This window comes from Poecilia formosa, unplaced genomic scaffold, assembly GCF_000485575.1.
Source record: "Poecilia formosa unplaced genomic scaffold, Poecilia_formosa-5.1.2 Scaffold33, whole genome shotgun sequence".
NCBI lineage: Eukaryota > Metazoa > Chordata > Actinopteri > Cyprinodontiformes > Poeciliidae > Poecilia > Poecilia formosa.
This window is the reverse complement of record NW_006799972.1, coordinates 1,756,412-1,772,113: the sequence shown is the minus strand read 5'-3', so window position 1 is coordinate 1,772,113 and position 15,702 is coordinate 1,756,412. Positions and strand designations below refer to the sequence as shown.

The 15,702-nt window shown below is 37.7% G+C and overlaps 2 protein-coding genes across 5 annotated transcripts in view; one reads left to right on the top strand and one right to left on the bottom strand.

Moving 5' to 3' along the window:
* hipk3b (homeodomain interacting protein kinase 3b) overlaps positions 1 to 2,891 on the bottom strand; it is a 37,349-nt gene extending 34,458 nt beyond the window's left edge. For 2 of the 4 annotated variants that reach the window (XM_016670378.1, XM_007549833.2), the window contains exon 1: positions 2,531 to 2,891. In XM_016670378.1, the coding sequence (XP_016525864.1) occupies positions 2,531 to 2,603 (73 nt within the window). In that variant the 5' untranslated portion in view covers positions 2,604 to 2,891. Of the gene's footprint in view, positions 1 to 2,131; positions 2,239 to 2,400; positions 2,489 to 2,530 lie in introns of those variants that run through there. The other 2 variants (XM_016670380.1, XM_016670379.1) reach the window with 2 other exon arrangements.
* A 1,579-nt stretch (positions 2,892 to 4,470) lies between these two features.
* On the top strand, positions 4,471 to 15,547 carry cstf3 (cleavage stimulation factor, 3' pre-RNA, subunit 3). The gene is made up of 20 exons (XM_007549831.2): positions 4,471 to 4,717; positions 5,283 to 5,387; positions 5,568 to 5,663; positions 9,779 to 9,811; positions 10,382 to 10,479; positions 10,553 to 10,619; positions 10,703 to 10,737; positions 10,849 to 10,975; positions 11,968 to 12,045; positions 12,131 to 12,293; positions 12,519 to 12,628; positions 12,742 to 12,858; positions 12,953 to 13,171; positions 13,262 to 13,364; positions 13,455 to 13,524; positions 13,609 to 13,804; positions 13,910 to 14,060; positions 14,224 to 14,318; positions 14,409 to 14,469; positions 14,982 to 15,547. Exons 1-20 carry the CDS (start codon positions 4,691 to 4,693, stop codon positions 15,179 to 15,181), a joined length of 2,151 nt encoding a protein of 716 aa, XP_007549893.1. The 5' UTR covers positions 4,471 to 4,690; the 3' UTR covers positions 15,182 to 15,547.
* Positions 15,548 to 15,702: the final 155 nt, after the last annotated feature.

Here is a 15,702-nt window from a genome sequence, read left to right as displayed (position 1 = left end):
AATAGCTGCATGTTTAAATGATCAGCCTGTAATTAAAGCTCGAGTTTGAAAATGACTTCATGCCTAAATCCTCAACCACATTAATTCCAGCAAAACCTAAACATATCATTTAAGCTAGGCATGTATGATTACCTTAGGATTAGGCTTAGGTTGTTTTTTTTTTTTTTGTTTGGGATGCGTTTATGTTTCCGAGGGCAGTAGGTTAAAAGAAAAACAGATTAGAAGAACACAAAAACATTGCTTTTAGTTGTGTTTCGATGAGACATTGTTGTACAGTGCAACTTAACTCTGTACTGGATAACAGCCACTGTCACAACTATATTTAAAACTCAAATCCCCCATGATGTTAACCAGCATTTTAAATGAGGTCACCACATCTTTTTCTTTAATAGAAAGAGGCTTGCAAGCTCCACACTGGATTTCAGATATGATTTTAATGTTCTCTTACTGTAAAGTCTATTTTAAAACATACCACTTTATCAAACACCTTGAACAGGATTTTAGATGAGTAAAAACCAGAATGTTTACCGGTGTGAACTGAGTCAAAAACATGCTTTAATAATTCCCTGATCTGTTGGCACCAATATCTGCTGTTATGTTTGTTTGCCAACTTGGGCTGAATGCATTGAAATAAACAGGAACATTTTGCTGAGGTTATTATTTTAAATGGCCAAGTTAAGCCCACAATTGCTCACAATCCTGGCAGGTTTAACGTAATCCTTTAATTTTACCAACATGTTTCTTCTGACTGGAGGTAATAGTAATGTTTTGTGCTTTGAGTGGCCCAGCCAGGAACACAACATGAATCAAGTCGGGAATCCGTGGAGGAAGCCAAAAATTATGGTTATGGCAAGAAGGCCTTTCAGCCTCAAAGACCTGAAGCTCATTAGCAAAGACGAAGCTTCAAAATGCCAACGGAAACCTGCAAAATGCTGCTCCGCACTTATAAGAAAGGCTTAATAGCAACAAAAAGTTATTTTCCATTAATTGCTGAGAAGGGAATACATATATATATATATATTTTTTTTTTTAAGCTGATATTCCTACAACAGTATTTCATTATCTTTTGAGAGATGTCTGTCTCGTTTCCTATCAACAATAATCTGGTTTAATATAAATAACTTAACATGTAACTACTAATTACTTTGGGCCTATGTGGTTCAAGGTAAGCCAAAGATATAAACATTTCATTTAAAACTTCCACAAAAGCTCTTTACCAATATCCCATTGATTTGAATTCCTTTCAATGACATGCCAGAGAAAGTGTGAGAGTAGTGAGTTTATACTTTATTGCATGAAGCATAAAGTAATGCAGCACCGACTGCCTGCAGCCTGATAGATACCTGCAACACCTCTGTGTCCGTCACTGAGATAGATCAATTTTACTGTTTCCAAACATTTCAAAACCCGTAAAAAGCCAGGTGTAACGCTGCAGGGCCAACCCATCACTCCCACAAGGTTCACCAAAGATGGCAAAGCTAAGCAGCGTGCCTGTTAAGCAGCTGACTGTAGGGTCTGCCTGAGGAGATAGCCCAACTAATTAACCAGCTAGTGTCAGAATAATACATGTTTTACTTTATAAATATCATAGGAGCAAAAAGGTTTAATTTTCACTGTGATAGCCATTAAAGACTACCATAAAATGTTTTTTTTATTATTATTTACATGCTTACAATGTCCAAATAACAAACAAATGTTAAACTACATTACTTTATCAACAGTGGGAATGATTGTAGCTTTTCTATTTTAGACAAGTAATTATATAATGTAATACATTTATGTTTTACATATTAAACTAGTCTCAAACTGTTCTACATTTACTCAGGGCTGTTATACCTGAGCTTAACTAAGCATATGTCTAACTGGCCCATGCCTAGTTAGGAGGCATATATATATTTATAATACATTTTAAATTAAAAGTAAAACTGAAGTGAGAAGTTAGTTATTCGATTACATTTGAATAATCTTTATAAATAGCTCATTCTGTGTTGTGTCAATGCCTGTAATAACAGTTAAATATGCTAAAAAAAAAACTTAAAAATTTGTTCAGAAGTCTAGCATCGCTTCTTATAGGTAGTCTTTTCTGTGCCTCAGTCAAGAGGTAATTGAAACAAAGTAATACTGAACTTACCAGTGAATTCACTAGATCCATACTGTTCAGCGAAGTTAGTTTTAAGTTAGATTAATCCATAACATAGCTCTGAAGGGTATAATCACCAAATATCCGACGTGAAACATCGAAAACACAAGCGTCGTCGCCGTGACAACACTTGTGTTTTCAAGGCAGTTGCGTTACAATAAATCACCTTGGACGACATCGTCATCACCATTTGGCACGAAAGGGAAAAAATATTTACCCCAATTAAACACACTATTTAAAGTGTAGCCTGTATTACTCACGTTTGAAGCTGAAGAAACATCCAAAATTGGTTAAGTTTAGAGCTAAGTTATGACAGAGTAATACGTCACATCCAAACCTACGATTCAAATGTTTAGCTTGGAAACTGACAGCTTTCAATCCGCCACTTACCTTCACATAGAGTCACTTTAAGTATAATCCAGGGCTTCTCTGGGCATGTTATGGACTTATAAATCCACCCCATGCACAGTTCGCCTGCATTGCTGCCATCTTGTCCTAGACGACAGGAAGGGAGAGCTCGCTCTTGGTAACGCCACCATCTCCCACATTTCAAACATAAAATAACTCTTGCATATAGACGTCCGGGAGCAATACACCAAGTCCGGCTTTTAGCTACTCAGCTCAGATCCATGTCCTTTCTCGTTGGGCGCCGTTGCCCATCTCTGAAAGGGTGCCCGTTACCCCCTGTCTAGACGAGCAGCTCCGCGGCCCTGCCAGCCTCTAACATGTCCCTTCTCTCTCTCTAGCAACTGGAAGCAAATGTTTGTGAACTGACGGCATCAGTCAGACCTAAGTAATCCATTGCAGATTACCTTAAAAATAGAACTCCCAGGTTTATTTGGAATACAATGAAAAACCGCCCAATTGTAGTGAAAGTACATGATATATATAACATTTTATAACATAGTTTTGATAGAAATAGAATGTAGGGATGTAGACACCTGGATATGCTTTATTAAATAATAAGGTCCCCTATGTCCAGTATGACATGATTATATTACAAGAACAAATAAACAGCCAGCATTACAACTTAAAACATGCTTTTACACTAAAAATGATAATGCTAAAACTTAGCATTTTAAGAAAAACATAATACAAAGAAAATTAAATGGCTATCAGCTTGGATAGCCAAAATTTTGTTGCCACTGTCAATAAATAAATCAATTTAAAAATGTCACTAGTTTTCCAACAGGGCTACAGTTGGTTTGATGGCAACATATGGGAAAATAAGAGTTATCAGACCACCTTAATTTGTCATTATGAGAAAGTTTGATTAAAAATTCAGAATCAACTTTATTGGGCAAGAGTGTGTGCACAAACAAAGAATTTGATGTTGTGCACAAACAAATAATTTGATACTGGTTTTCAAGGTTTCACAGAGTACTTACATAAAGGATAAATATATTAGCTTTAGAAAAATATAGTAAAATATACAGTATTTACATGTATGTCAATTTTTGTGGCATACACCACCATTATATTTTTATTTGTGATATTCTGATGTGTGCAAATTTTAGGTATATGTTTCAGAAATTAGCCTAAAGCAATAGAACTGCTTTCACCTCTGTCAACAGCTAAATTGCTTTAAGAAAATATATTTGTCAAAGGGTACAAATTAGTCACAGAGCACTCAACTGTGTGGCTATCATTTATGCTGTGTAGATCAATTGTTATAGGCTACAAAAATGTAGCTGTGAATCTTCATCTGTTTTTATCCTTAAGGACAAAGCAAACATATTTTCCAAGCTTACACAATTGTTCAGTGTGTAGCTTCAAAGACTAAAACCACACATATGATTAGGTTAAACATATAGAAGGAATTCTGTATAGGGAAACCTGTACATAATTAGACAAATATATAATAGGTAATTGGTAAAAACTGGTTTGAGAACGGAAAAATAAAAACTAAATGTCTTCGTGTGAACGATAACTGCTGTACTCTATTACTCTAGTCTGTTGGCCAGGCTAGACAGACTCGCTCAAGCGCGCGCTCTCTGTAGCTGTGATTTGCTTCCCCCTGTTGTCCAGCAGAATGATCAGTGTCATTTGGTGCTAAATCACTTGTTCTTGTTTCTGCTGAAGAATCTCCCTTAATTGTAACGCATGCATTACATCTGACACGATATTTGCTTAGAGACATCCTACGCTATAATTCATTCTAGGAGTGTGGTTTCATCATAGTGATTTCTCATCTTGGTGTAATTTAACCAAGCGTTAATGTAAATCATAGTATATCAAAATGATTTTAAAAATATGAATGATTTTTTTATCCCTAATGCTGCAGCCAATGCTTTTATTTTGAAGAAACTGTGACAGCCGGAAGTAACTTTGTTGTTCCTGCACGCGCGACGGAACACTACTGTCTGCCTTCTCGCCATTTTAGTCATTGGCCAGTCCAGCCGTTGAGCTGTTAGCTGCTCGAAGGCAACGTAAAAAATCACCCTAAAACTATGCCGATGACCTAGTAGTTTTAAAGAAAATTCCTGAATCTTGCTTATTTCGGTGTTAGTTGCAGTGGTTGAAAACTTTTGAAGCAGATTCTCTAAAGCCATGTCGACGGAGGGAACAGCCGAGCAGGTAGCAACACGCATTTCTATTCATGGCCAAGCTAGCGGGATATCTGTGTCATAGCTAATGTTTTCTCATACAGCATTGTTAGGCACGTAAATTAGTTTGGAATGTTCGCTGTGTGCAGCTTTATCCGGGGAATCAAACGCGTAGAAGTCATGTACTTTGGTTTTTTTGTGGTGTGGTCGTGCGCCATATTGATTCAGCCGCTTTGTCGCAACGTGAAGCTAGCCGATTCCAACACTACGAGCTAACATTAGTTCACAATCGTGTTACTTTGCAATTTCTGATAGTTAATTAATTGTTTTTACTCCAGATATTGCTGTGTAAGGTTCTATTTAATGGCGCCAGCTAGAAAAACCAAGCTACCTAGGGAAAATACGTATTTCAGCCGATTTATCCCGATTTTCTGCCGCTTCCCGTTTTTCTGATGTTTATGGTCCGGTAATGAATAACACGATTACCTCCTGTGTGAGTGTCCAGCGCTATGTGGGCCCTCGCATCACATTGCTACAAGCATTTTGAGTTTGCTAACAACATTACTTGTTGCTTTTTGTGTGTGTGTGTGTTACAGGCAGCAGCTGAGTATATTCCTGAGAAGGTGAAGAAAGCAGAGAAGAAGTTGGAAGAAAACCCATATGACCTTGACGCTTGGAGCATTCTGATTCGAGAAGCACAGGTTTAGTGACACCGAGTTGTATTACTGGGGATAAGGATACTGGGAATGAGGGTGGTGGGCTTGGGGTTAGAATTTAGTCCAATATGAAACTTTAGATATCGTCTTCCACCTCATGATTGGCAAGATTGCCATTTTTATGTTAAATAGTGAGTGGAATGTAAATGCAATCTCCTCCTGTAGAATCAACCCATAGATAAAGCAAGGAAGACCCATGAGCGACTTGTCTCACAGTTCCCAAGTTCTGGCAGATTCTGGAAACTGTTCATTGAAGCTGAGGTTAATACTTTTTTTTATTCTTTTCCCTTGTGTGCATGGCTGAGACTTATTCTAACATAATCAACTATGTGATTTTCACACAATCCAAATGTATCTGACTTCAATGGAGTTTAAAGTCACAATTCTTGTTTTGAGCCTTTTTGTCTAATCTCAAAGATGTTCTTCAAAAGCTAAAGAATTCTCACAGTTTCCTAAAACAAAGTGTGCAAAGTGGAAAAACCTTTTAACGAACCATTTATGAAAATTGATACAAAACACTTTGCAGTTGGGCTCTACTGATGTTCATTAGGAATTGTGCCTTTAAGCAAGAAGGGGTTATTATCTATAACTATTTAAGGATAATTCCTCATGTTTCCAGGTTAAACGAAAGATTACATATCATCTGCGGCATATTAAATATGGGGTAAAGTGCATTTGTTGCATGTTTGGTCTGCAACAGTATTAAAACTATTTTAATGGTATTGGAGTGCATTAGCCTTTTATTCACTTGTCGTGTCAATTTATTGCCTCCTGTGTCATTTCTTTTGGGTTATTTTCATAAAGAACGATCTTTATTGTGTGGCCCATTCTTTTCTTGAGACTTTTCGCCCCACTTCTTCTGAACACACAAACTGTGACCCTTTGCTTGTTTTTTTTTGTCTTTTTTCTTGTTTTTTGGTTTGCCAAGAATAAGTTTTACTTTCATCCAACCAACAATTTGACCAGAAGATTTAATTTCGCTTACATCTGATCATCAGTTCTAACAAAAAAGTACATTTTTTTTTGCACTAAATGTATTAATTTTCTAAAATTAAGCAGTGATGTCAGTGTATATAGATTGTAGATTCTCCTCCAAATCAAACTTTCTCATATATTCTGCCTTACACTAACTTTCTGGCATTACTCTATGAATTTGGTAAAACTAATTTTCTTTTTTTCATGATAGGCCTCAACCCTTAAATATTTTTCTTTGCATTAAAGTTGTTATAGCGGCAACAACGTTAGCAGCAAATACAATCATAAAGATAACATAGTGAGATCTAAGTCATTATTTGTTTTACCATAAAACAGAACAAGGCAAATAAACCAAAAGGATATTATTGGTGTTTACTTTATTAATTTTAAAGATAAGTGTAGAGTTGACAGCATCAGAGAAATGTGACTTTAGTGTGATTTATGACCCTTATGGATTATTAAACGGAGATGATTTGGGATTCTTAACCAGATCAAACTGAAATATTTTTCAGAAAAGGGAAAAATATTTTTAGCTGTTTGTACATATTACCACTTCAAAATGTTAATCAATGTTTGATATCAAAAATAAAATTGACAGACAATTAAAAAGGTTAAACAAATGCAGCATCAACATTGTTGTTTTTACAGAGTGCCTTGCAAAAGTATTTATATCCATAAACCTTTCACCGTTTTTTTTACAATTGTGAACTTTTACATTTTTATAAGAATTTTATGTGAAAGACCTACACAAAGTAGCACTTAATTATAAAGGAAAGGAAAATGCATGATTTTCCTTCCCCTTCTGCCTGTAAATTTGGTGTCTATATTCAGTTCCTGTGGCTGTGATCCTTTACCACTTTTCTCTCCAATTACATTTTGGCACCTCTACTAGCATGCTCTAAAATTTCTACTAAATAGAACTCCCCGCACCCCTTTTTTTTTGTTTTTTTTTTGTTTTTGTTTTTTTTATCTACACTATTCCATTGTTTATATATAGTCATCTGCTTTGAGATGAATCTCTTCCACTGTCTTAAGTACTTCAGGTTTTAACAAGTTTCTTTTTTCAAGTCTAACCAGATCACCTTTCTCTTGCTTCAGAAAAGTATCTCTAGAGCATGATGCTTTGTCTGCTCCTCTTTTTCCCCCTATAAAGTCTTCCTTGACCTTGTCTGATGAAGCACTGCTCACTCCAGTGTGAAATCATGCATGACTTTCTGCTTCTTTATTACATAAATTCCCAATAACATGTTCTAAAGTTTGGTTGTAACATGACAAAATGCAAGCGAGCTCAATGGGTGCGAATACTTTTGCCAGGTACTTTTTCTGTCCTCCATTTGACTCCAAATACCTGAATTTACTTAAATCAGCTACATTAGTTAAATTTGAACGAAGATTTTGTTTCTGAAATAACACTATTAGAATTATACCAATTAAAGTCTTCTAGGATTATAATCAATGACATACACTGTCATTCTTAGTATAGCTGCTCCCCCTTGTGGTAAGTATATGTATGTGCTAATTTCTTTTTAAACAGAACATCTGAGGACCACATTGGAATTTCCCCAAAATGTATAAAATAAAAAAATATCTCTGCATATTATTGCCATTTAGAATGACATGTTTGATTTGCCTGCTAGGCCATCTTTACGTACAAGAGACCCAGCTTAGCTTGAGTTGTTTCCCCATCGCATAAAAATATATGGAGTTGGGGGCAAGACAAGTCCTATGAAGATTAATTTATTAGGTGCCCAAGACTGGAGTTAGTAGATATACTAATATAGAATCATAGTGCCGTAAACGACTAATATTCATTGAGGAAACTTCTCTAAACTTAATGAACACTTTTTTAAGATTTACACTCCTTGTGCTCTTAATACATTTAGTAGATAAAACTTTGACAAAGGTGGATTGGAAATAGCCTTCTGTAAATATTTGTCATTCAGTAATATTGTGTGTAAGATACTCTTGACTATCAAAGGCTGTTGAGTTTGGGCATTGGCAGCTGAACTGGAGCTTTACTGCACGTCTCTGCAAACCGCACAAAGGCTTAGGAGCCAGATGTAGCCATCGCTGAGAAGTGGACTCGGGGAAAACTGGAGCTCAGTTTTTAATTTGAAGAAGTTAAATTTTCCCTTTTTACTCATACCAAACTGTTGTGAAGAAAAACAGCTTTTGCATAAAAACTTCTTGAAAGTATTTTTGGCAAAATGTTTGGAGGTTTAAATCTGTGCTTTTCTTTAGTGCAAAGACGGAATCGTCTTGACCTGAATTTGAAATGCTAAATTTAAGTGGGCAAGACTGTTTTAGTTTGTGTGCAGTAGGGCCAGAATTTCAAGATGCTCCGACTCTCCTATGACACATTTATGTCAAATAAGGTCGCTTGTAAGTTATGATGCAACTTTCAAGTCTAGTTTGACTGAAAACACTTCTTTTGTGGTATGCCTCAAAACATTATGTGTACTGTAACATTTTGTATTAAAAACGTAAAGATTAAGGTTCTATGCTGTATTTCTTGCATTTTATGAAAGATACATGAACCAAATATTTGCAGGATGTGTTCAGGATTTTCTTATTCCTATTCTACTAGTCTGTATTCCCCCACACACACCTCTCAGCCTTGTATTCAGTTTTTTTTTCTTTTTTTTTAGGAGTAGGATGCCTGAAAAGATGAAACCATTTCACAAATATGCTTATCTTTTCTCTGCCCATTTGCAGTTTCATAAGGATAAGACTTTGATCTTTAATCCACACATAATTTAAATGTGTCCAACCCCTCCCCCTCCCCCCCAATGATTTTATATGTTTAGCAAGAAGGATTTAAGTGAGAAGAGATAGCGTATAGGATGTGAAGAGGCAGGGATGTTATACTAATGTACAACACTTTTCACTTGGGTTTATTGCTCAAGATTATGTGTGGCATTAAAATGTTTATTTTTACTTATTAGTAAAACTTTCTGATCAGTGTCTTTGGGATATTTGCACCGTCACACCATTTTGAACTAGTAGAGCTGCGTCTGTTGTTACTGGAAAGAGCCGAGAGATTCTTTGAAGGCAGAAGATTGTCATCAGTGAACCAATTTATTAGCCATGCACCCTAGAAGTTATTGTAGGAAGATTATTTCATATTTCAGATGTTTTTGCCTTTAAAAGCTGGTCTTACTACAGTTAATTAAATGAATTTTGACAATATGAGTTGTTTGTTTTTCTATCGCGTTTTCTTGGCTTAAGTGGAAAGAAAATAAAATAAACCCCTTTCTGAAAGTTAGTCGTCATTCTTGTGTGAATATCACTGTTGATTCTTAGGTTTGTGTGGATGTGTGTGTGTTTGAGTTATTAAAACTGCATGAATGCATGTTTACTTTGAGCTTTCCATTTATAAGTTTTTACACTTTTATTTGCAGATAAAGGCTAAAAACTATGACAAGGTAGAGAAGGTAAGTGCCCAAACTGTAAGCTCGTTTTCAGTGTTGAAGCTCTGTTTAATTGTTGGCTGAATATGTAGGAATTTTGCTCATTAGAAAGTTTAAAAAGAAGTTTAACTAGTATCGTTTGGCGTTCCTTTTCAATAACGTTTGAACTATCTGTCTTCAATGTTCATGCAAGCAGTACTCCTCCCACCCCAAACACTTTCTGGTTCTTTCTTTTCACATATTTTCATCTACATGTAATATGCTTGAAGCTGCGTGTACCTTTTATGTCGCTTCACTTTAATAAAGTCTTCAAATGTTTTAAGTGCCTGCTCATTTCTGATTTTAACTGTTTTTTACTCCAGCATATAATCTCAGAAGTTCTGCAAGCGTCGAACTGTAGCTTGAAGATCGCATCTTAGATAAATTAAAAATATAGATATATCAATGACCGAAACAGTTTTTGCCTCATGGGACATTTGACCAGCTATTTGGTTGCTACATCAGTCAGCCTGTGTATGTGATTTCTGTCTTATGGAGTAAATGTAAAATGTTTTTTTGTTTTTTTTTCCTGCATGTTCTCGCATCATGTTGCAGTTGTTCCAGAGATGCCTAATGAAAGTGTTGCACATTGACCTGTGGAAATGCTACCTTGCATATGTTCGGGAGACCAAAGGGAAGCTTCCCAGCTACAAGTAAGAAGACGTTCTGAATTCTGACATCCAGCATGTGAAGAGAATGTGAATAATTTCATTCCCTTATTCTCAGAGAGAAGATGGCCCAGGCGTATGATTTCGCCCTTGATAAAATTGGCATGGAAATTATGTCCTATCAGGTCTGCAAATATGAACTTTTATCAAGTTGTTTTAGTTTCTGTTCAGCGCTCTTATCTAACTTGCTATCATTTCTTTCTCTCAGATTTGGGTCGACTACATAAATTTCCTGAAAGGAGTGTAAGTGTTTTTTTTTTTTTTCTTCTTCTTCTTCTTCAATTTGTTGACCTAAATTTTATCCTAACCTGCATTAAAAACTAAAATCTTGGTTGTTTTTCTGTCTTCTATTAGTGAGGCAGTGGGCTCATACGCAGAAAATCAGAGAATCACTGCGGTTCGGAGAGTCTACCAAAGAGGTTGCGTGAACCCAATGATTAACATTGAACAGCTCTGGAGAGATTATAGCAAATATGAAGAGGCAAGTGAGCCAATCAATGCTCAAGTGTTTTTCTCCTGCATGTATTTTTTTTTTCTTTGAAAATGAGCTTAAAAGCTTCACTTACAACTCAAACAGTAGCAAAGGAGAACATAAGAACATATTTATCCATGCAATCTACATAAAATAGATTAAAGATTATTTAACAGTCAGGATTAGAGTTCAACTTTAAAGTGAAATTGTATTTAAGAGTTGTCAACCAACTTGATCAGTTGGAATTGGGTTCCTTGTTTTATAATAGCATAAACTAGTCAAACATCTTCATTCTGTTTGGGCACCTTTACATTATGAGTGTGTATTTTTGCCATTCTGCCATCCAAAACGAATGCTGCTGCCCCGTACTAAGAGCTGTGAAAAATCACATGGTTGTTTCCTTTAGATGACATACATATTTACTGACCAAGACACTCCCAAAGAAGAAGAAACTGCCAAAAGAAGAAGCATAATGAAACATGGCGGTGGTAGTATTTTGGTTTCCATCTGTGTTGGCTTTCTGTTGAAGACAAAGAAAATCACAAAGCAATAATTACACATTTATATCAATTCTAAGTGCTACATATACTTAAATCACAGCAGAATCTAGATCAGTCAGCAAAATGACCCTACGCTCTCCAGAGTGGCTTTAATTCATCTCATTTGATCTAGAACCGTAAAAATCTAAAGTTCTGCAGGAGATTAGGTGTTTAATTTTGGAAAATAAATCACGATTCCAGAACGGAAATAGTTCTGGAGACATTCATGCAAGCAGGGCGTATGAAAGTTACTTGAAATATAAAAAGACTGCCATGAGTCATAGTGTTTGATCCTATTAGTGATGTAGGATCTCTGTTATTTTGAACAAAGTTGAGCAAGTTTCTCTGTGTAAACTTTACATAGAAACTTACAATGGATGCCAAAAGCTATCACAAATATATGTAGATTTAGAGTTTCAACAGTAAAAAAAAGCAGGAATAATCCATGGATTTTATTTACAGGGTATCAATGTGCATTTGGCTAAAAAGATGATTGAAGATCGCAGCAGGGATTACATGAATGCAAGGAGAGTGGCAAAGGTGAGAAATCAGATTCCCACTGAAAAATGTACCAAATACTGTTCTGGTAACTGACACAGGCTGTTGGGTGATCTTTGTGACGCAGGAGTATGAGACGGTAATGAAAGGGCTTGACAGAAACGCACCTTCAGTCCCACCACAGAACTCCCCTCAGGAGGCCCAGCAAGTGGAAATGTGGAAAAAGTACATTCAGTGGGAAAAAAGCAACCCACTCCGTACAGAAGACCAGACCCTCATCACAAAGAGAGGTAACACAATGTTGGTGGTTTTGTCTCAAAACATTTTTTTCATTTTGGTTGTTGTATGTAGTTTCTTACATTTACGTCAGATAGTGATGCAGAGAGATCATCTTACCTGCAGATACGACACTAGAGGGCAGAGTTTTACTCTTTTTCTGACGTGAATCCCTTTATTTTACTGTTGCACAGCAGGAACATTTTAATTGAATTGCTTTCTAATTTGATTGGATGCAGTGATGTTTGCCTATGAGCAGTGCCTGCTGGTTCTGGGCCACCATCCCGACATTTGGTATGAGGCAGCTCAGTACCTGGAGCAGTCCAGCAAGCTACTGGCAGAGAAAGGAGTAAGACACACCTACACTTTCAAAACTGAGCCTGAATAATTTTCAGATATTGAATATCAGACAAATCTTTTGCCTTAATTCCTAATTTTTTTGGTTCTTTTTCTTTCTTTCAGGACATGAATAATTCAAAGCTGTTCAGCGACGAGGCAGCTAACATCTATGAACGTGCCATTGGGACTCTCCTCAAAAAGAACATGCTCCTCTACTTTGCGTTTGCTGATTACGAAGAAGTGAGTGTCCGGTTACGTGTTCAGAACAATCTAACCAAACTTCATAACATACCACACAATACACACCAGCGTTATTCTTGTGTCCCTCTCTCAGAGTCGCATGAAGTACGAGAAAGTGCACAGCATCTACAACAAACTGCTGGCGATCGAGGACATCGACCCCACGCTGGTCTACATCCAGTACATGAAGTTCGCCAGGAGGGCGGAGGGCATCAAATCAGGTCGCTCCATCTTCAAAAAGGCTCGAGAGGACCTACGCACACGTCACCATGTCTACGTGTCTGCAGCTCTGATGGAATACTACTGCAGCAAAGTAAGACGAAGCAGAAGTTCGGCGTGTGGTTTGAGGAGTGGCTGGACACACAGATGCTTCAACATTTTTTTTGTCTGTTTTTCTCAACAGGATAAATCAGTGGCCTTTAAGATTTTTGAGCTGGGCTTGAAGAAGTATGGAGACATTCCAGAGTACATACTTGCCTACATTGATTACCTCTCCCACCTTAATGGTTTGTAACGTCCTCCAAATTGTTCACCATTCCGTAGCTTTGCTGCTTGCTTTTACAGACGTTGCTTTATGTGTCCGATTCTTTTCTCAGAGGACAACAACACTAGGGTTTTGTTCGAACGGGTCCTCACCTCTGGAAGTCTATCCCCAGAGAAATCAGGGTAATGTCAAGCATTTGGCTGTGTTGTCTGTGCATTCAAGATATCGGTCAAACCAGTGAACCATGACATGCATCTGGTCCTCAGTGAGATCTGGGCTCGGTTCTTGGCGTTCGAGAGCAACATCGGAGACCTGGCCAGTATTCTGAAAGTAGAGCGCCGACGTTTCACAGCCTTCAAAGACGAGTATGAGGGGAAAGAAACGGCTTTGCTTGTCGATAGATACAAGTTCATGGACCTTTATCCCTGCTCTACCAGTGAACTCAAAGCCCTTGGTTACAAGGTGTGTTTTTCTTCCTGATACATGACTTTGAATCATGACTGCCAGTGTGGTTGAGCCAAGAAAGACTTTGTGTGTTTGACTCGTCTTCTGCTGCTTTGTTTGTAGGATGTGTCTCGTGCCAAACTGGCAGCACTGCTCCCTGAGGCTGTGGTGGCTCCCTCGGTGCCTACACTAAAGGACGATCCTGATCGTAAACCAGAGTATCCCAAACCAGACACCAATCAGATGATCCCGTATCAGCCGCGTCACCTCGCTCGTACGTAATCCCGGATATTCCCGGATATTTCATGCAGGGTTCATTTTTGTGTGTTGAGTTCTATTTTCTGTGGCCTGCTGCTGTCTTTCCACTGTTTTCCCTCTAAATAGACCTGATGTGTAAATGGATTCATCTTTGATCTTACCTCTGTTCCTCCCCACAGCTCCAGGTCTACACCCGGTCCCTGGTGGAGTTTTCCCAGTCCCTCCAGCTGCTGTTGTCCTGATGAAGCTGCTCCCTCCGCCTACATGCTTCACTGTAAGTTACGGCCGGTTGACGCTACCAGGCTCGTCTTTGATGAGTTGTCAGTGGCAGCAGTGTTAAGTTTTCAATTGTTTCTGTCCGTAGGGTCCCTTTGTTCAAGTGGATGAGCTCATGGAAACTTTTAGGAGATGTACACTTCCTGAGAGTAAGTTTGTTTGTTGTCACAGATCGAGAAGCATCAGAAATGTTGTTGTCCAGTGAACTTCGACTGTCTTTACAGTGCTTATTACAGTTTTTATTTTTATTTTAACAATTATTTTCTTTATACCACTCCTCGGTGAAAAGTTGAAAACGTGGCATAATGTTTTACATTGTTCCTTGGTCTTCATGTTGTCCAGCTTGGATTTAGACTTGAGATTACATTACAGACAGGTGGACTCTGTTTACTAATCTAGTGATTTCTGAAAGCCAACTGGTTGCAGTTAATTGTATTTAGGGCCATCAGAATAAAAGGGGCTGCATTCACATGCAAGCCACACTTTTCAGGTGTAGAATTTTCAATTCTTCTGGGAAACACTGCCTCTTTCTCCCCAAGCTAGTTTCTGTCGCTTTATTCACATAAAAATTCAAACAAAAAGACATTGAATTGTGTCATCCCATTAAAATATCCTCTTAGTTTCTCACTGTCCTCCTTATTGTATGACCGATTGCGTTCAGGTGTCGATGCTGCTGTGGAGCTCATCACCGGCAGACAGCCTGAGGCGGCAGGGGAGGGCAACGGCCCCCTGGAGAACCACGCCACCGCCAAGTCCCTCAAGAGGCCAAACGCCGACTCCGACGAGGAGGACGACAAGGGAGCCATAGCTCCGCCCATTCACGACATCTACCGCGCGCGTCAGCAGAAGAGGATTCGATAAACAGAAACCGCTGGAAGAATGTAATCTTAACAGACTGTCATAGAGAATAAAGACACACGTCCACAGGACTCGTTTTTACATCTGTACAAATAACCATATACGCTCTCACACAGATACTTTAGCACACAAAAGTGTTTTTGTTGTTTTGTTTTGTTTTTTTTGTTTTTTTTTTTGCGTCAAGAATTTTTATTTTTATTTTGAAAGACTGATAATTATACTGTACAAAGTTTTTAATTCAACTGTGGACTTTGGGATACACTTCAGTTCTGATCTTACGTTTCAGCTGTTCCAAGGATAGCAAAGTGGAAGCTTTTTCTTTTTTTTTTTTTTTTTTTTTTTTAGAAACACTGTTCCTTTCAATAAAATTTAAAAATAATTTGATCAGCTTGTGTTTTTATTTGAGCGTGAAATATCGCTGATGCTCCAAGGTTGGCTTTTTTCAGTGAATCGGCAGAAGTGGGACCCATTTGAGAACAGACTGGGCTCTCTCTGTACTCTAGTGTTTCTAATGGGACACTGAA

Excerpts from the sequence above, each read along its gene's own strand:
- cstf3 (XM_007549831.2), top strand. The coding sequence starts at position 4,691 with ATGTCGACGGAGGGAACAGCCGAGCAG. Across the intron at positions 5,664-9,778 it reads AACTGTTCATTGAAGCTGAG|ATAAAGGCTAAAAACTATGA; the intron begins GTTAATACTTTT and ends TTTTATTTGCAG. Across the intron at positions 12,046-12,130 it reads ATGCAAGGAGAGTGGCAAAG|GAGTATGAGACGGTAATGAA; the intron begins GTGAGAAATCAG and ends TTTGTGACGCAG.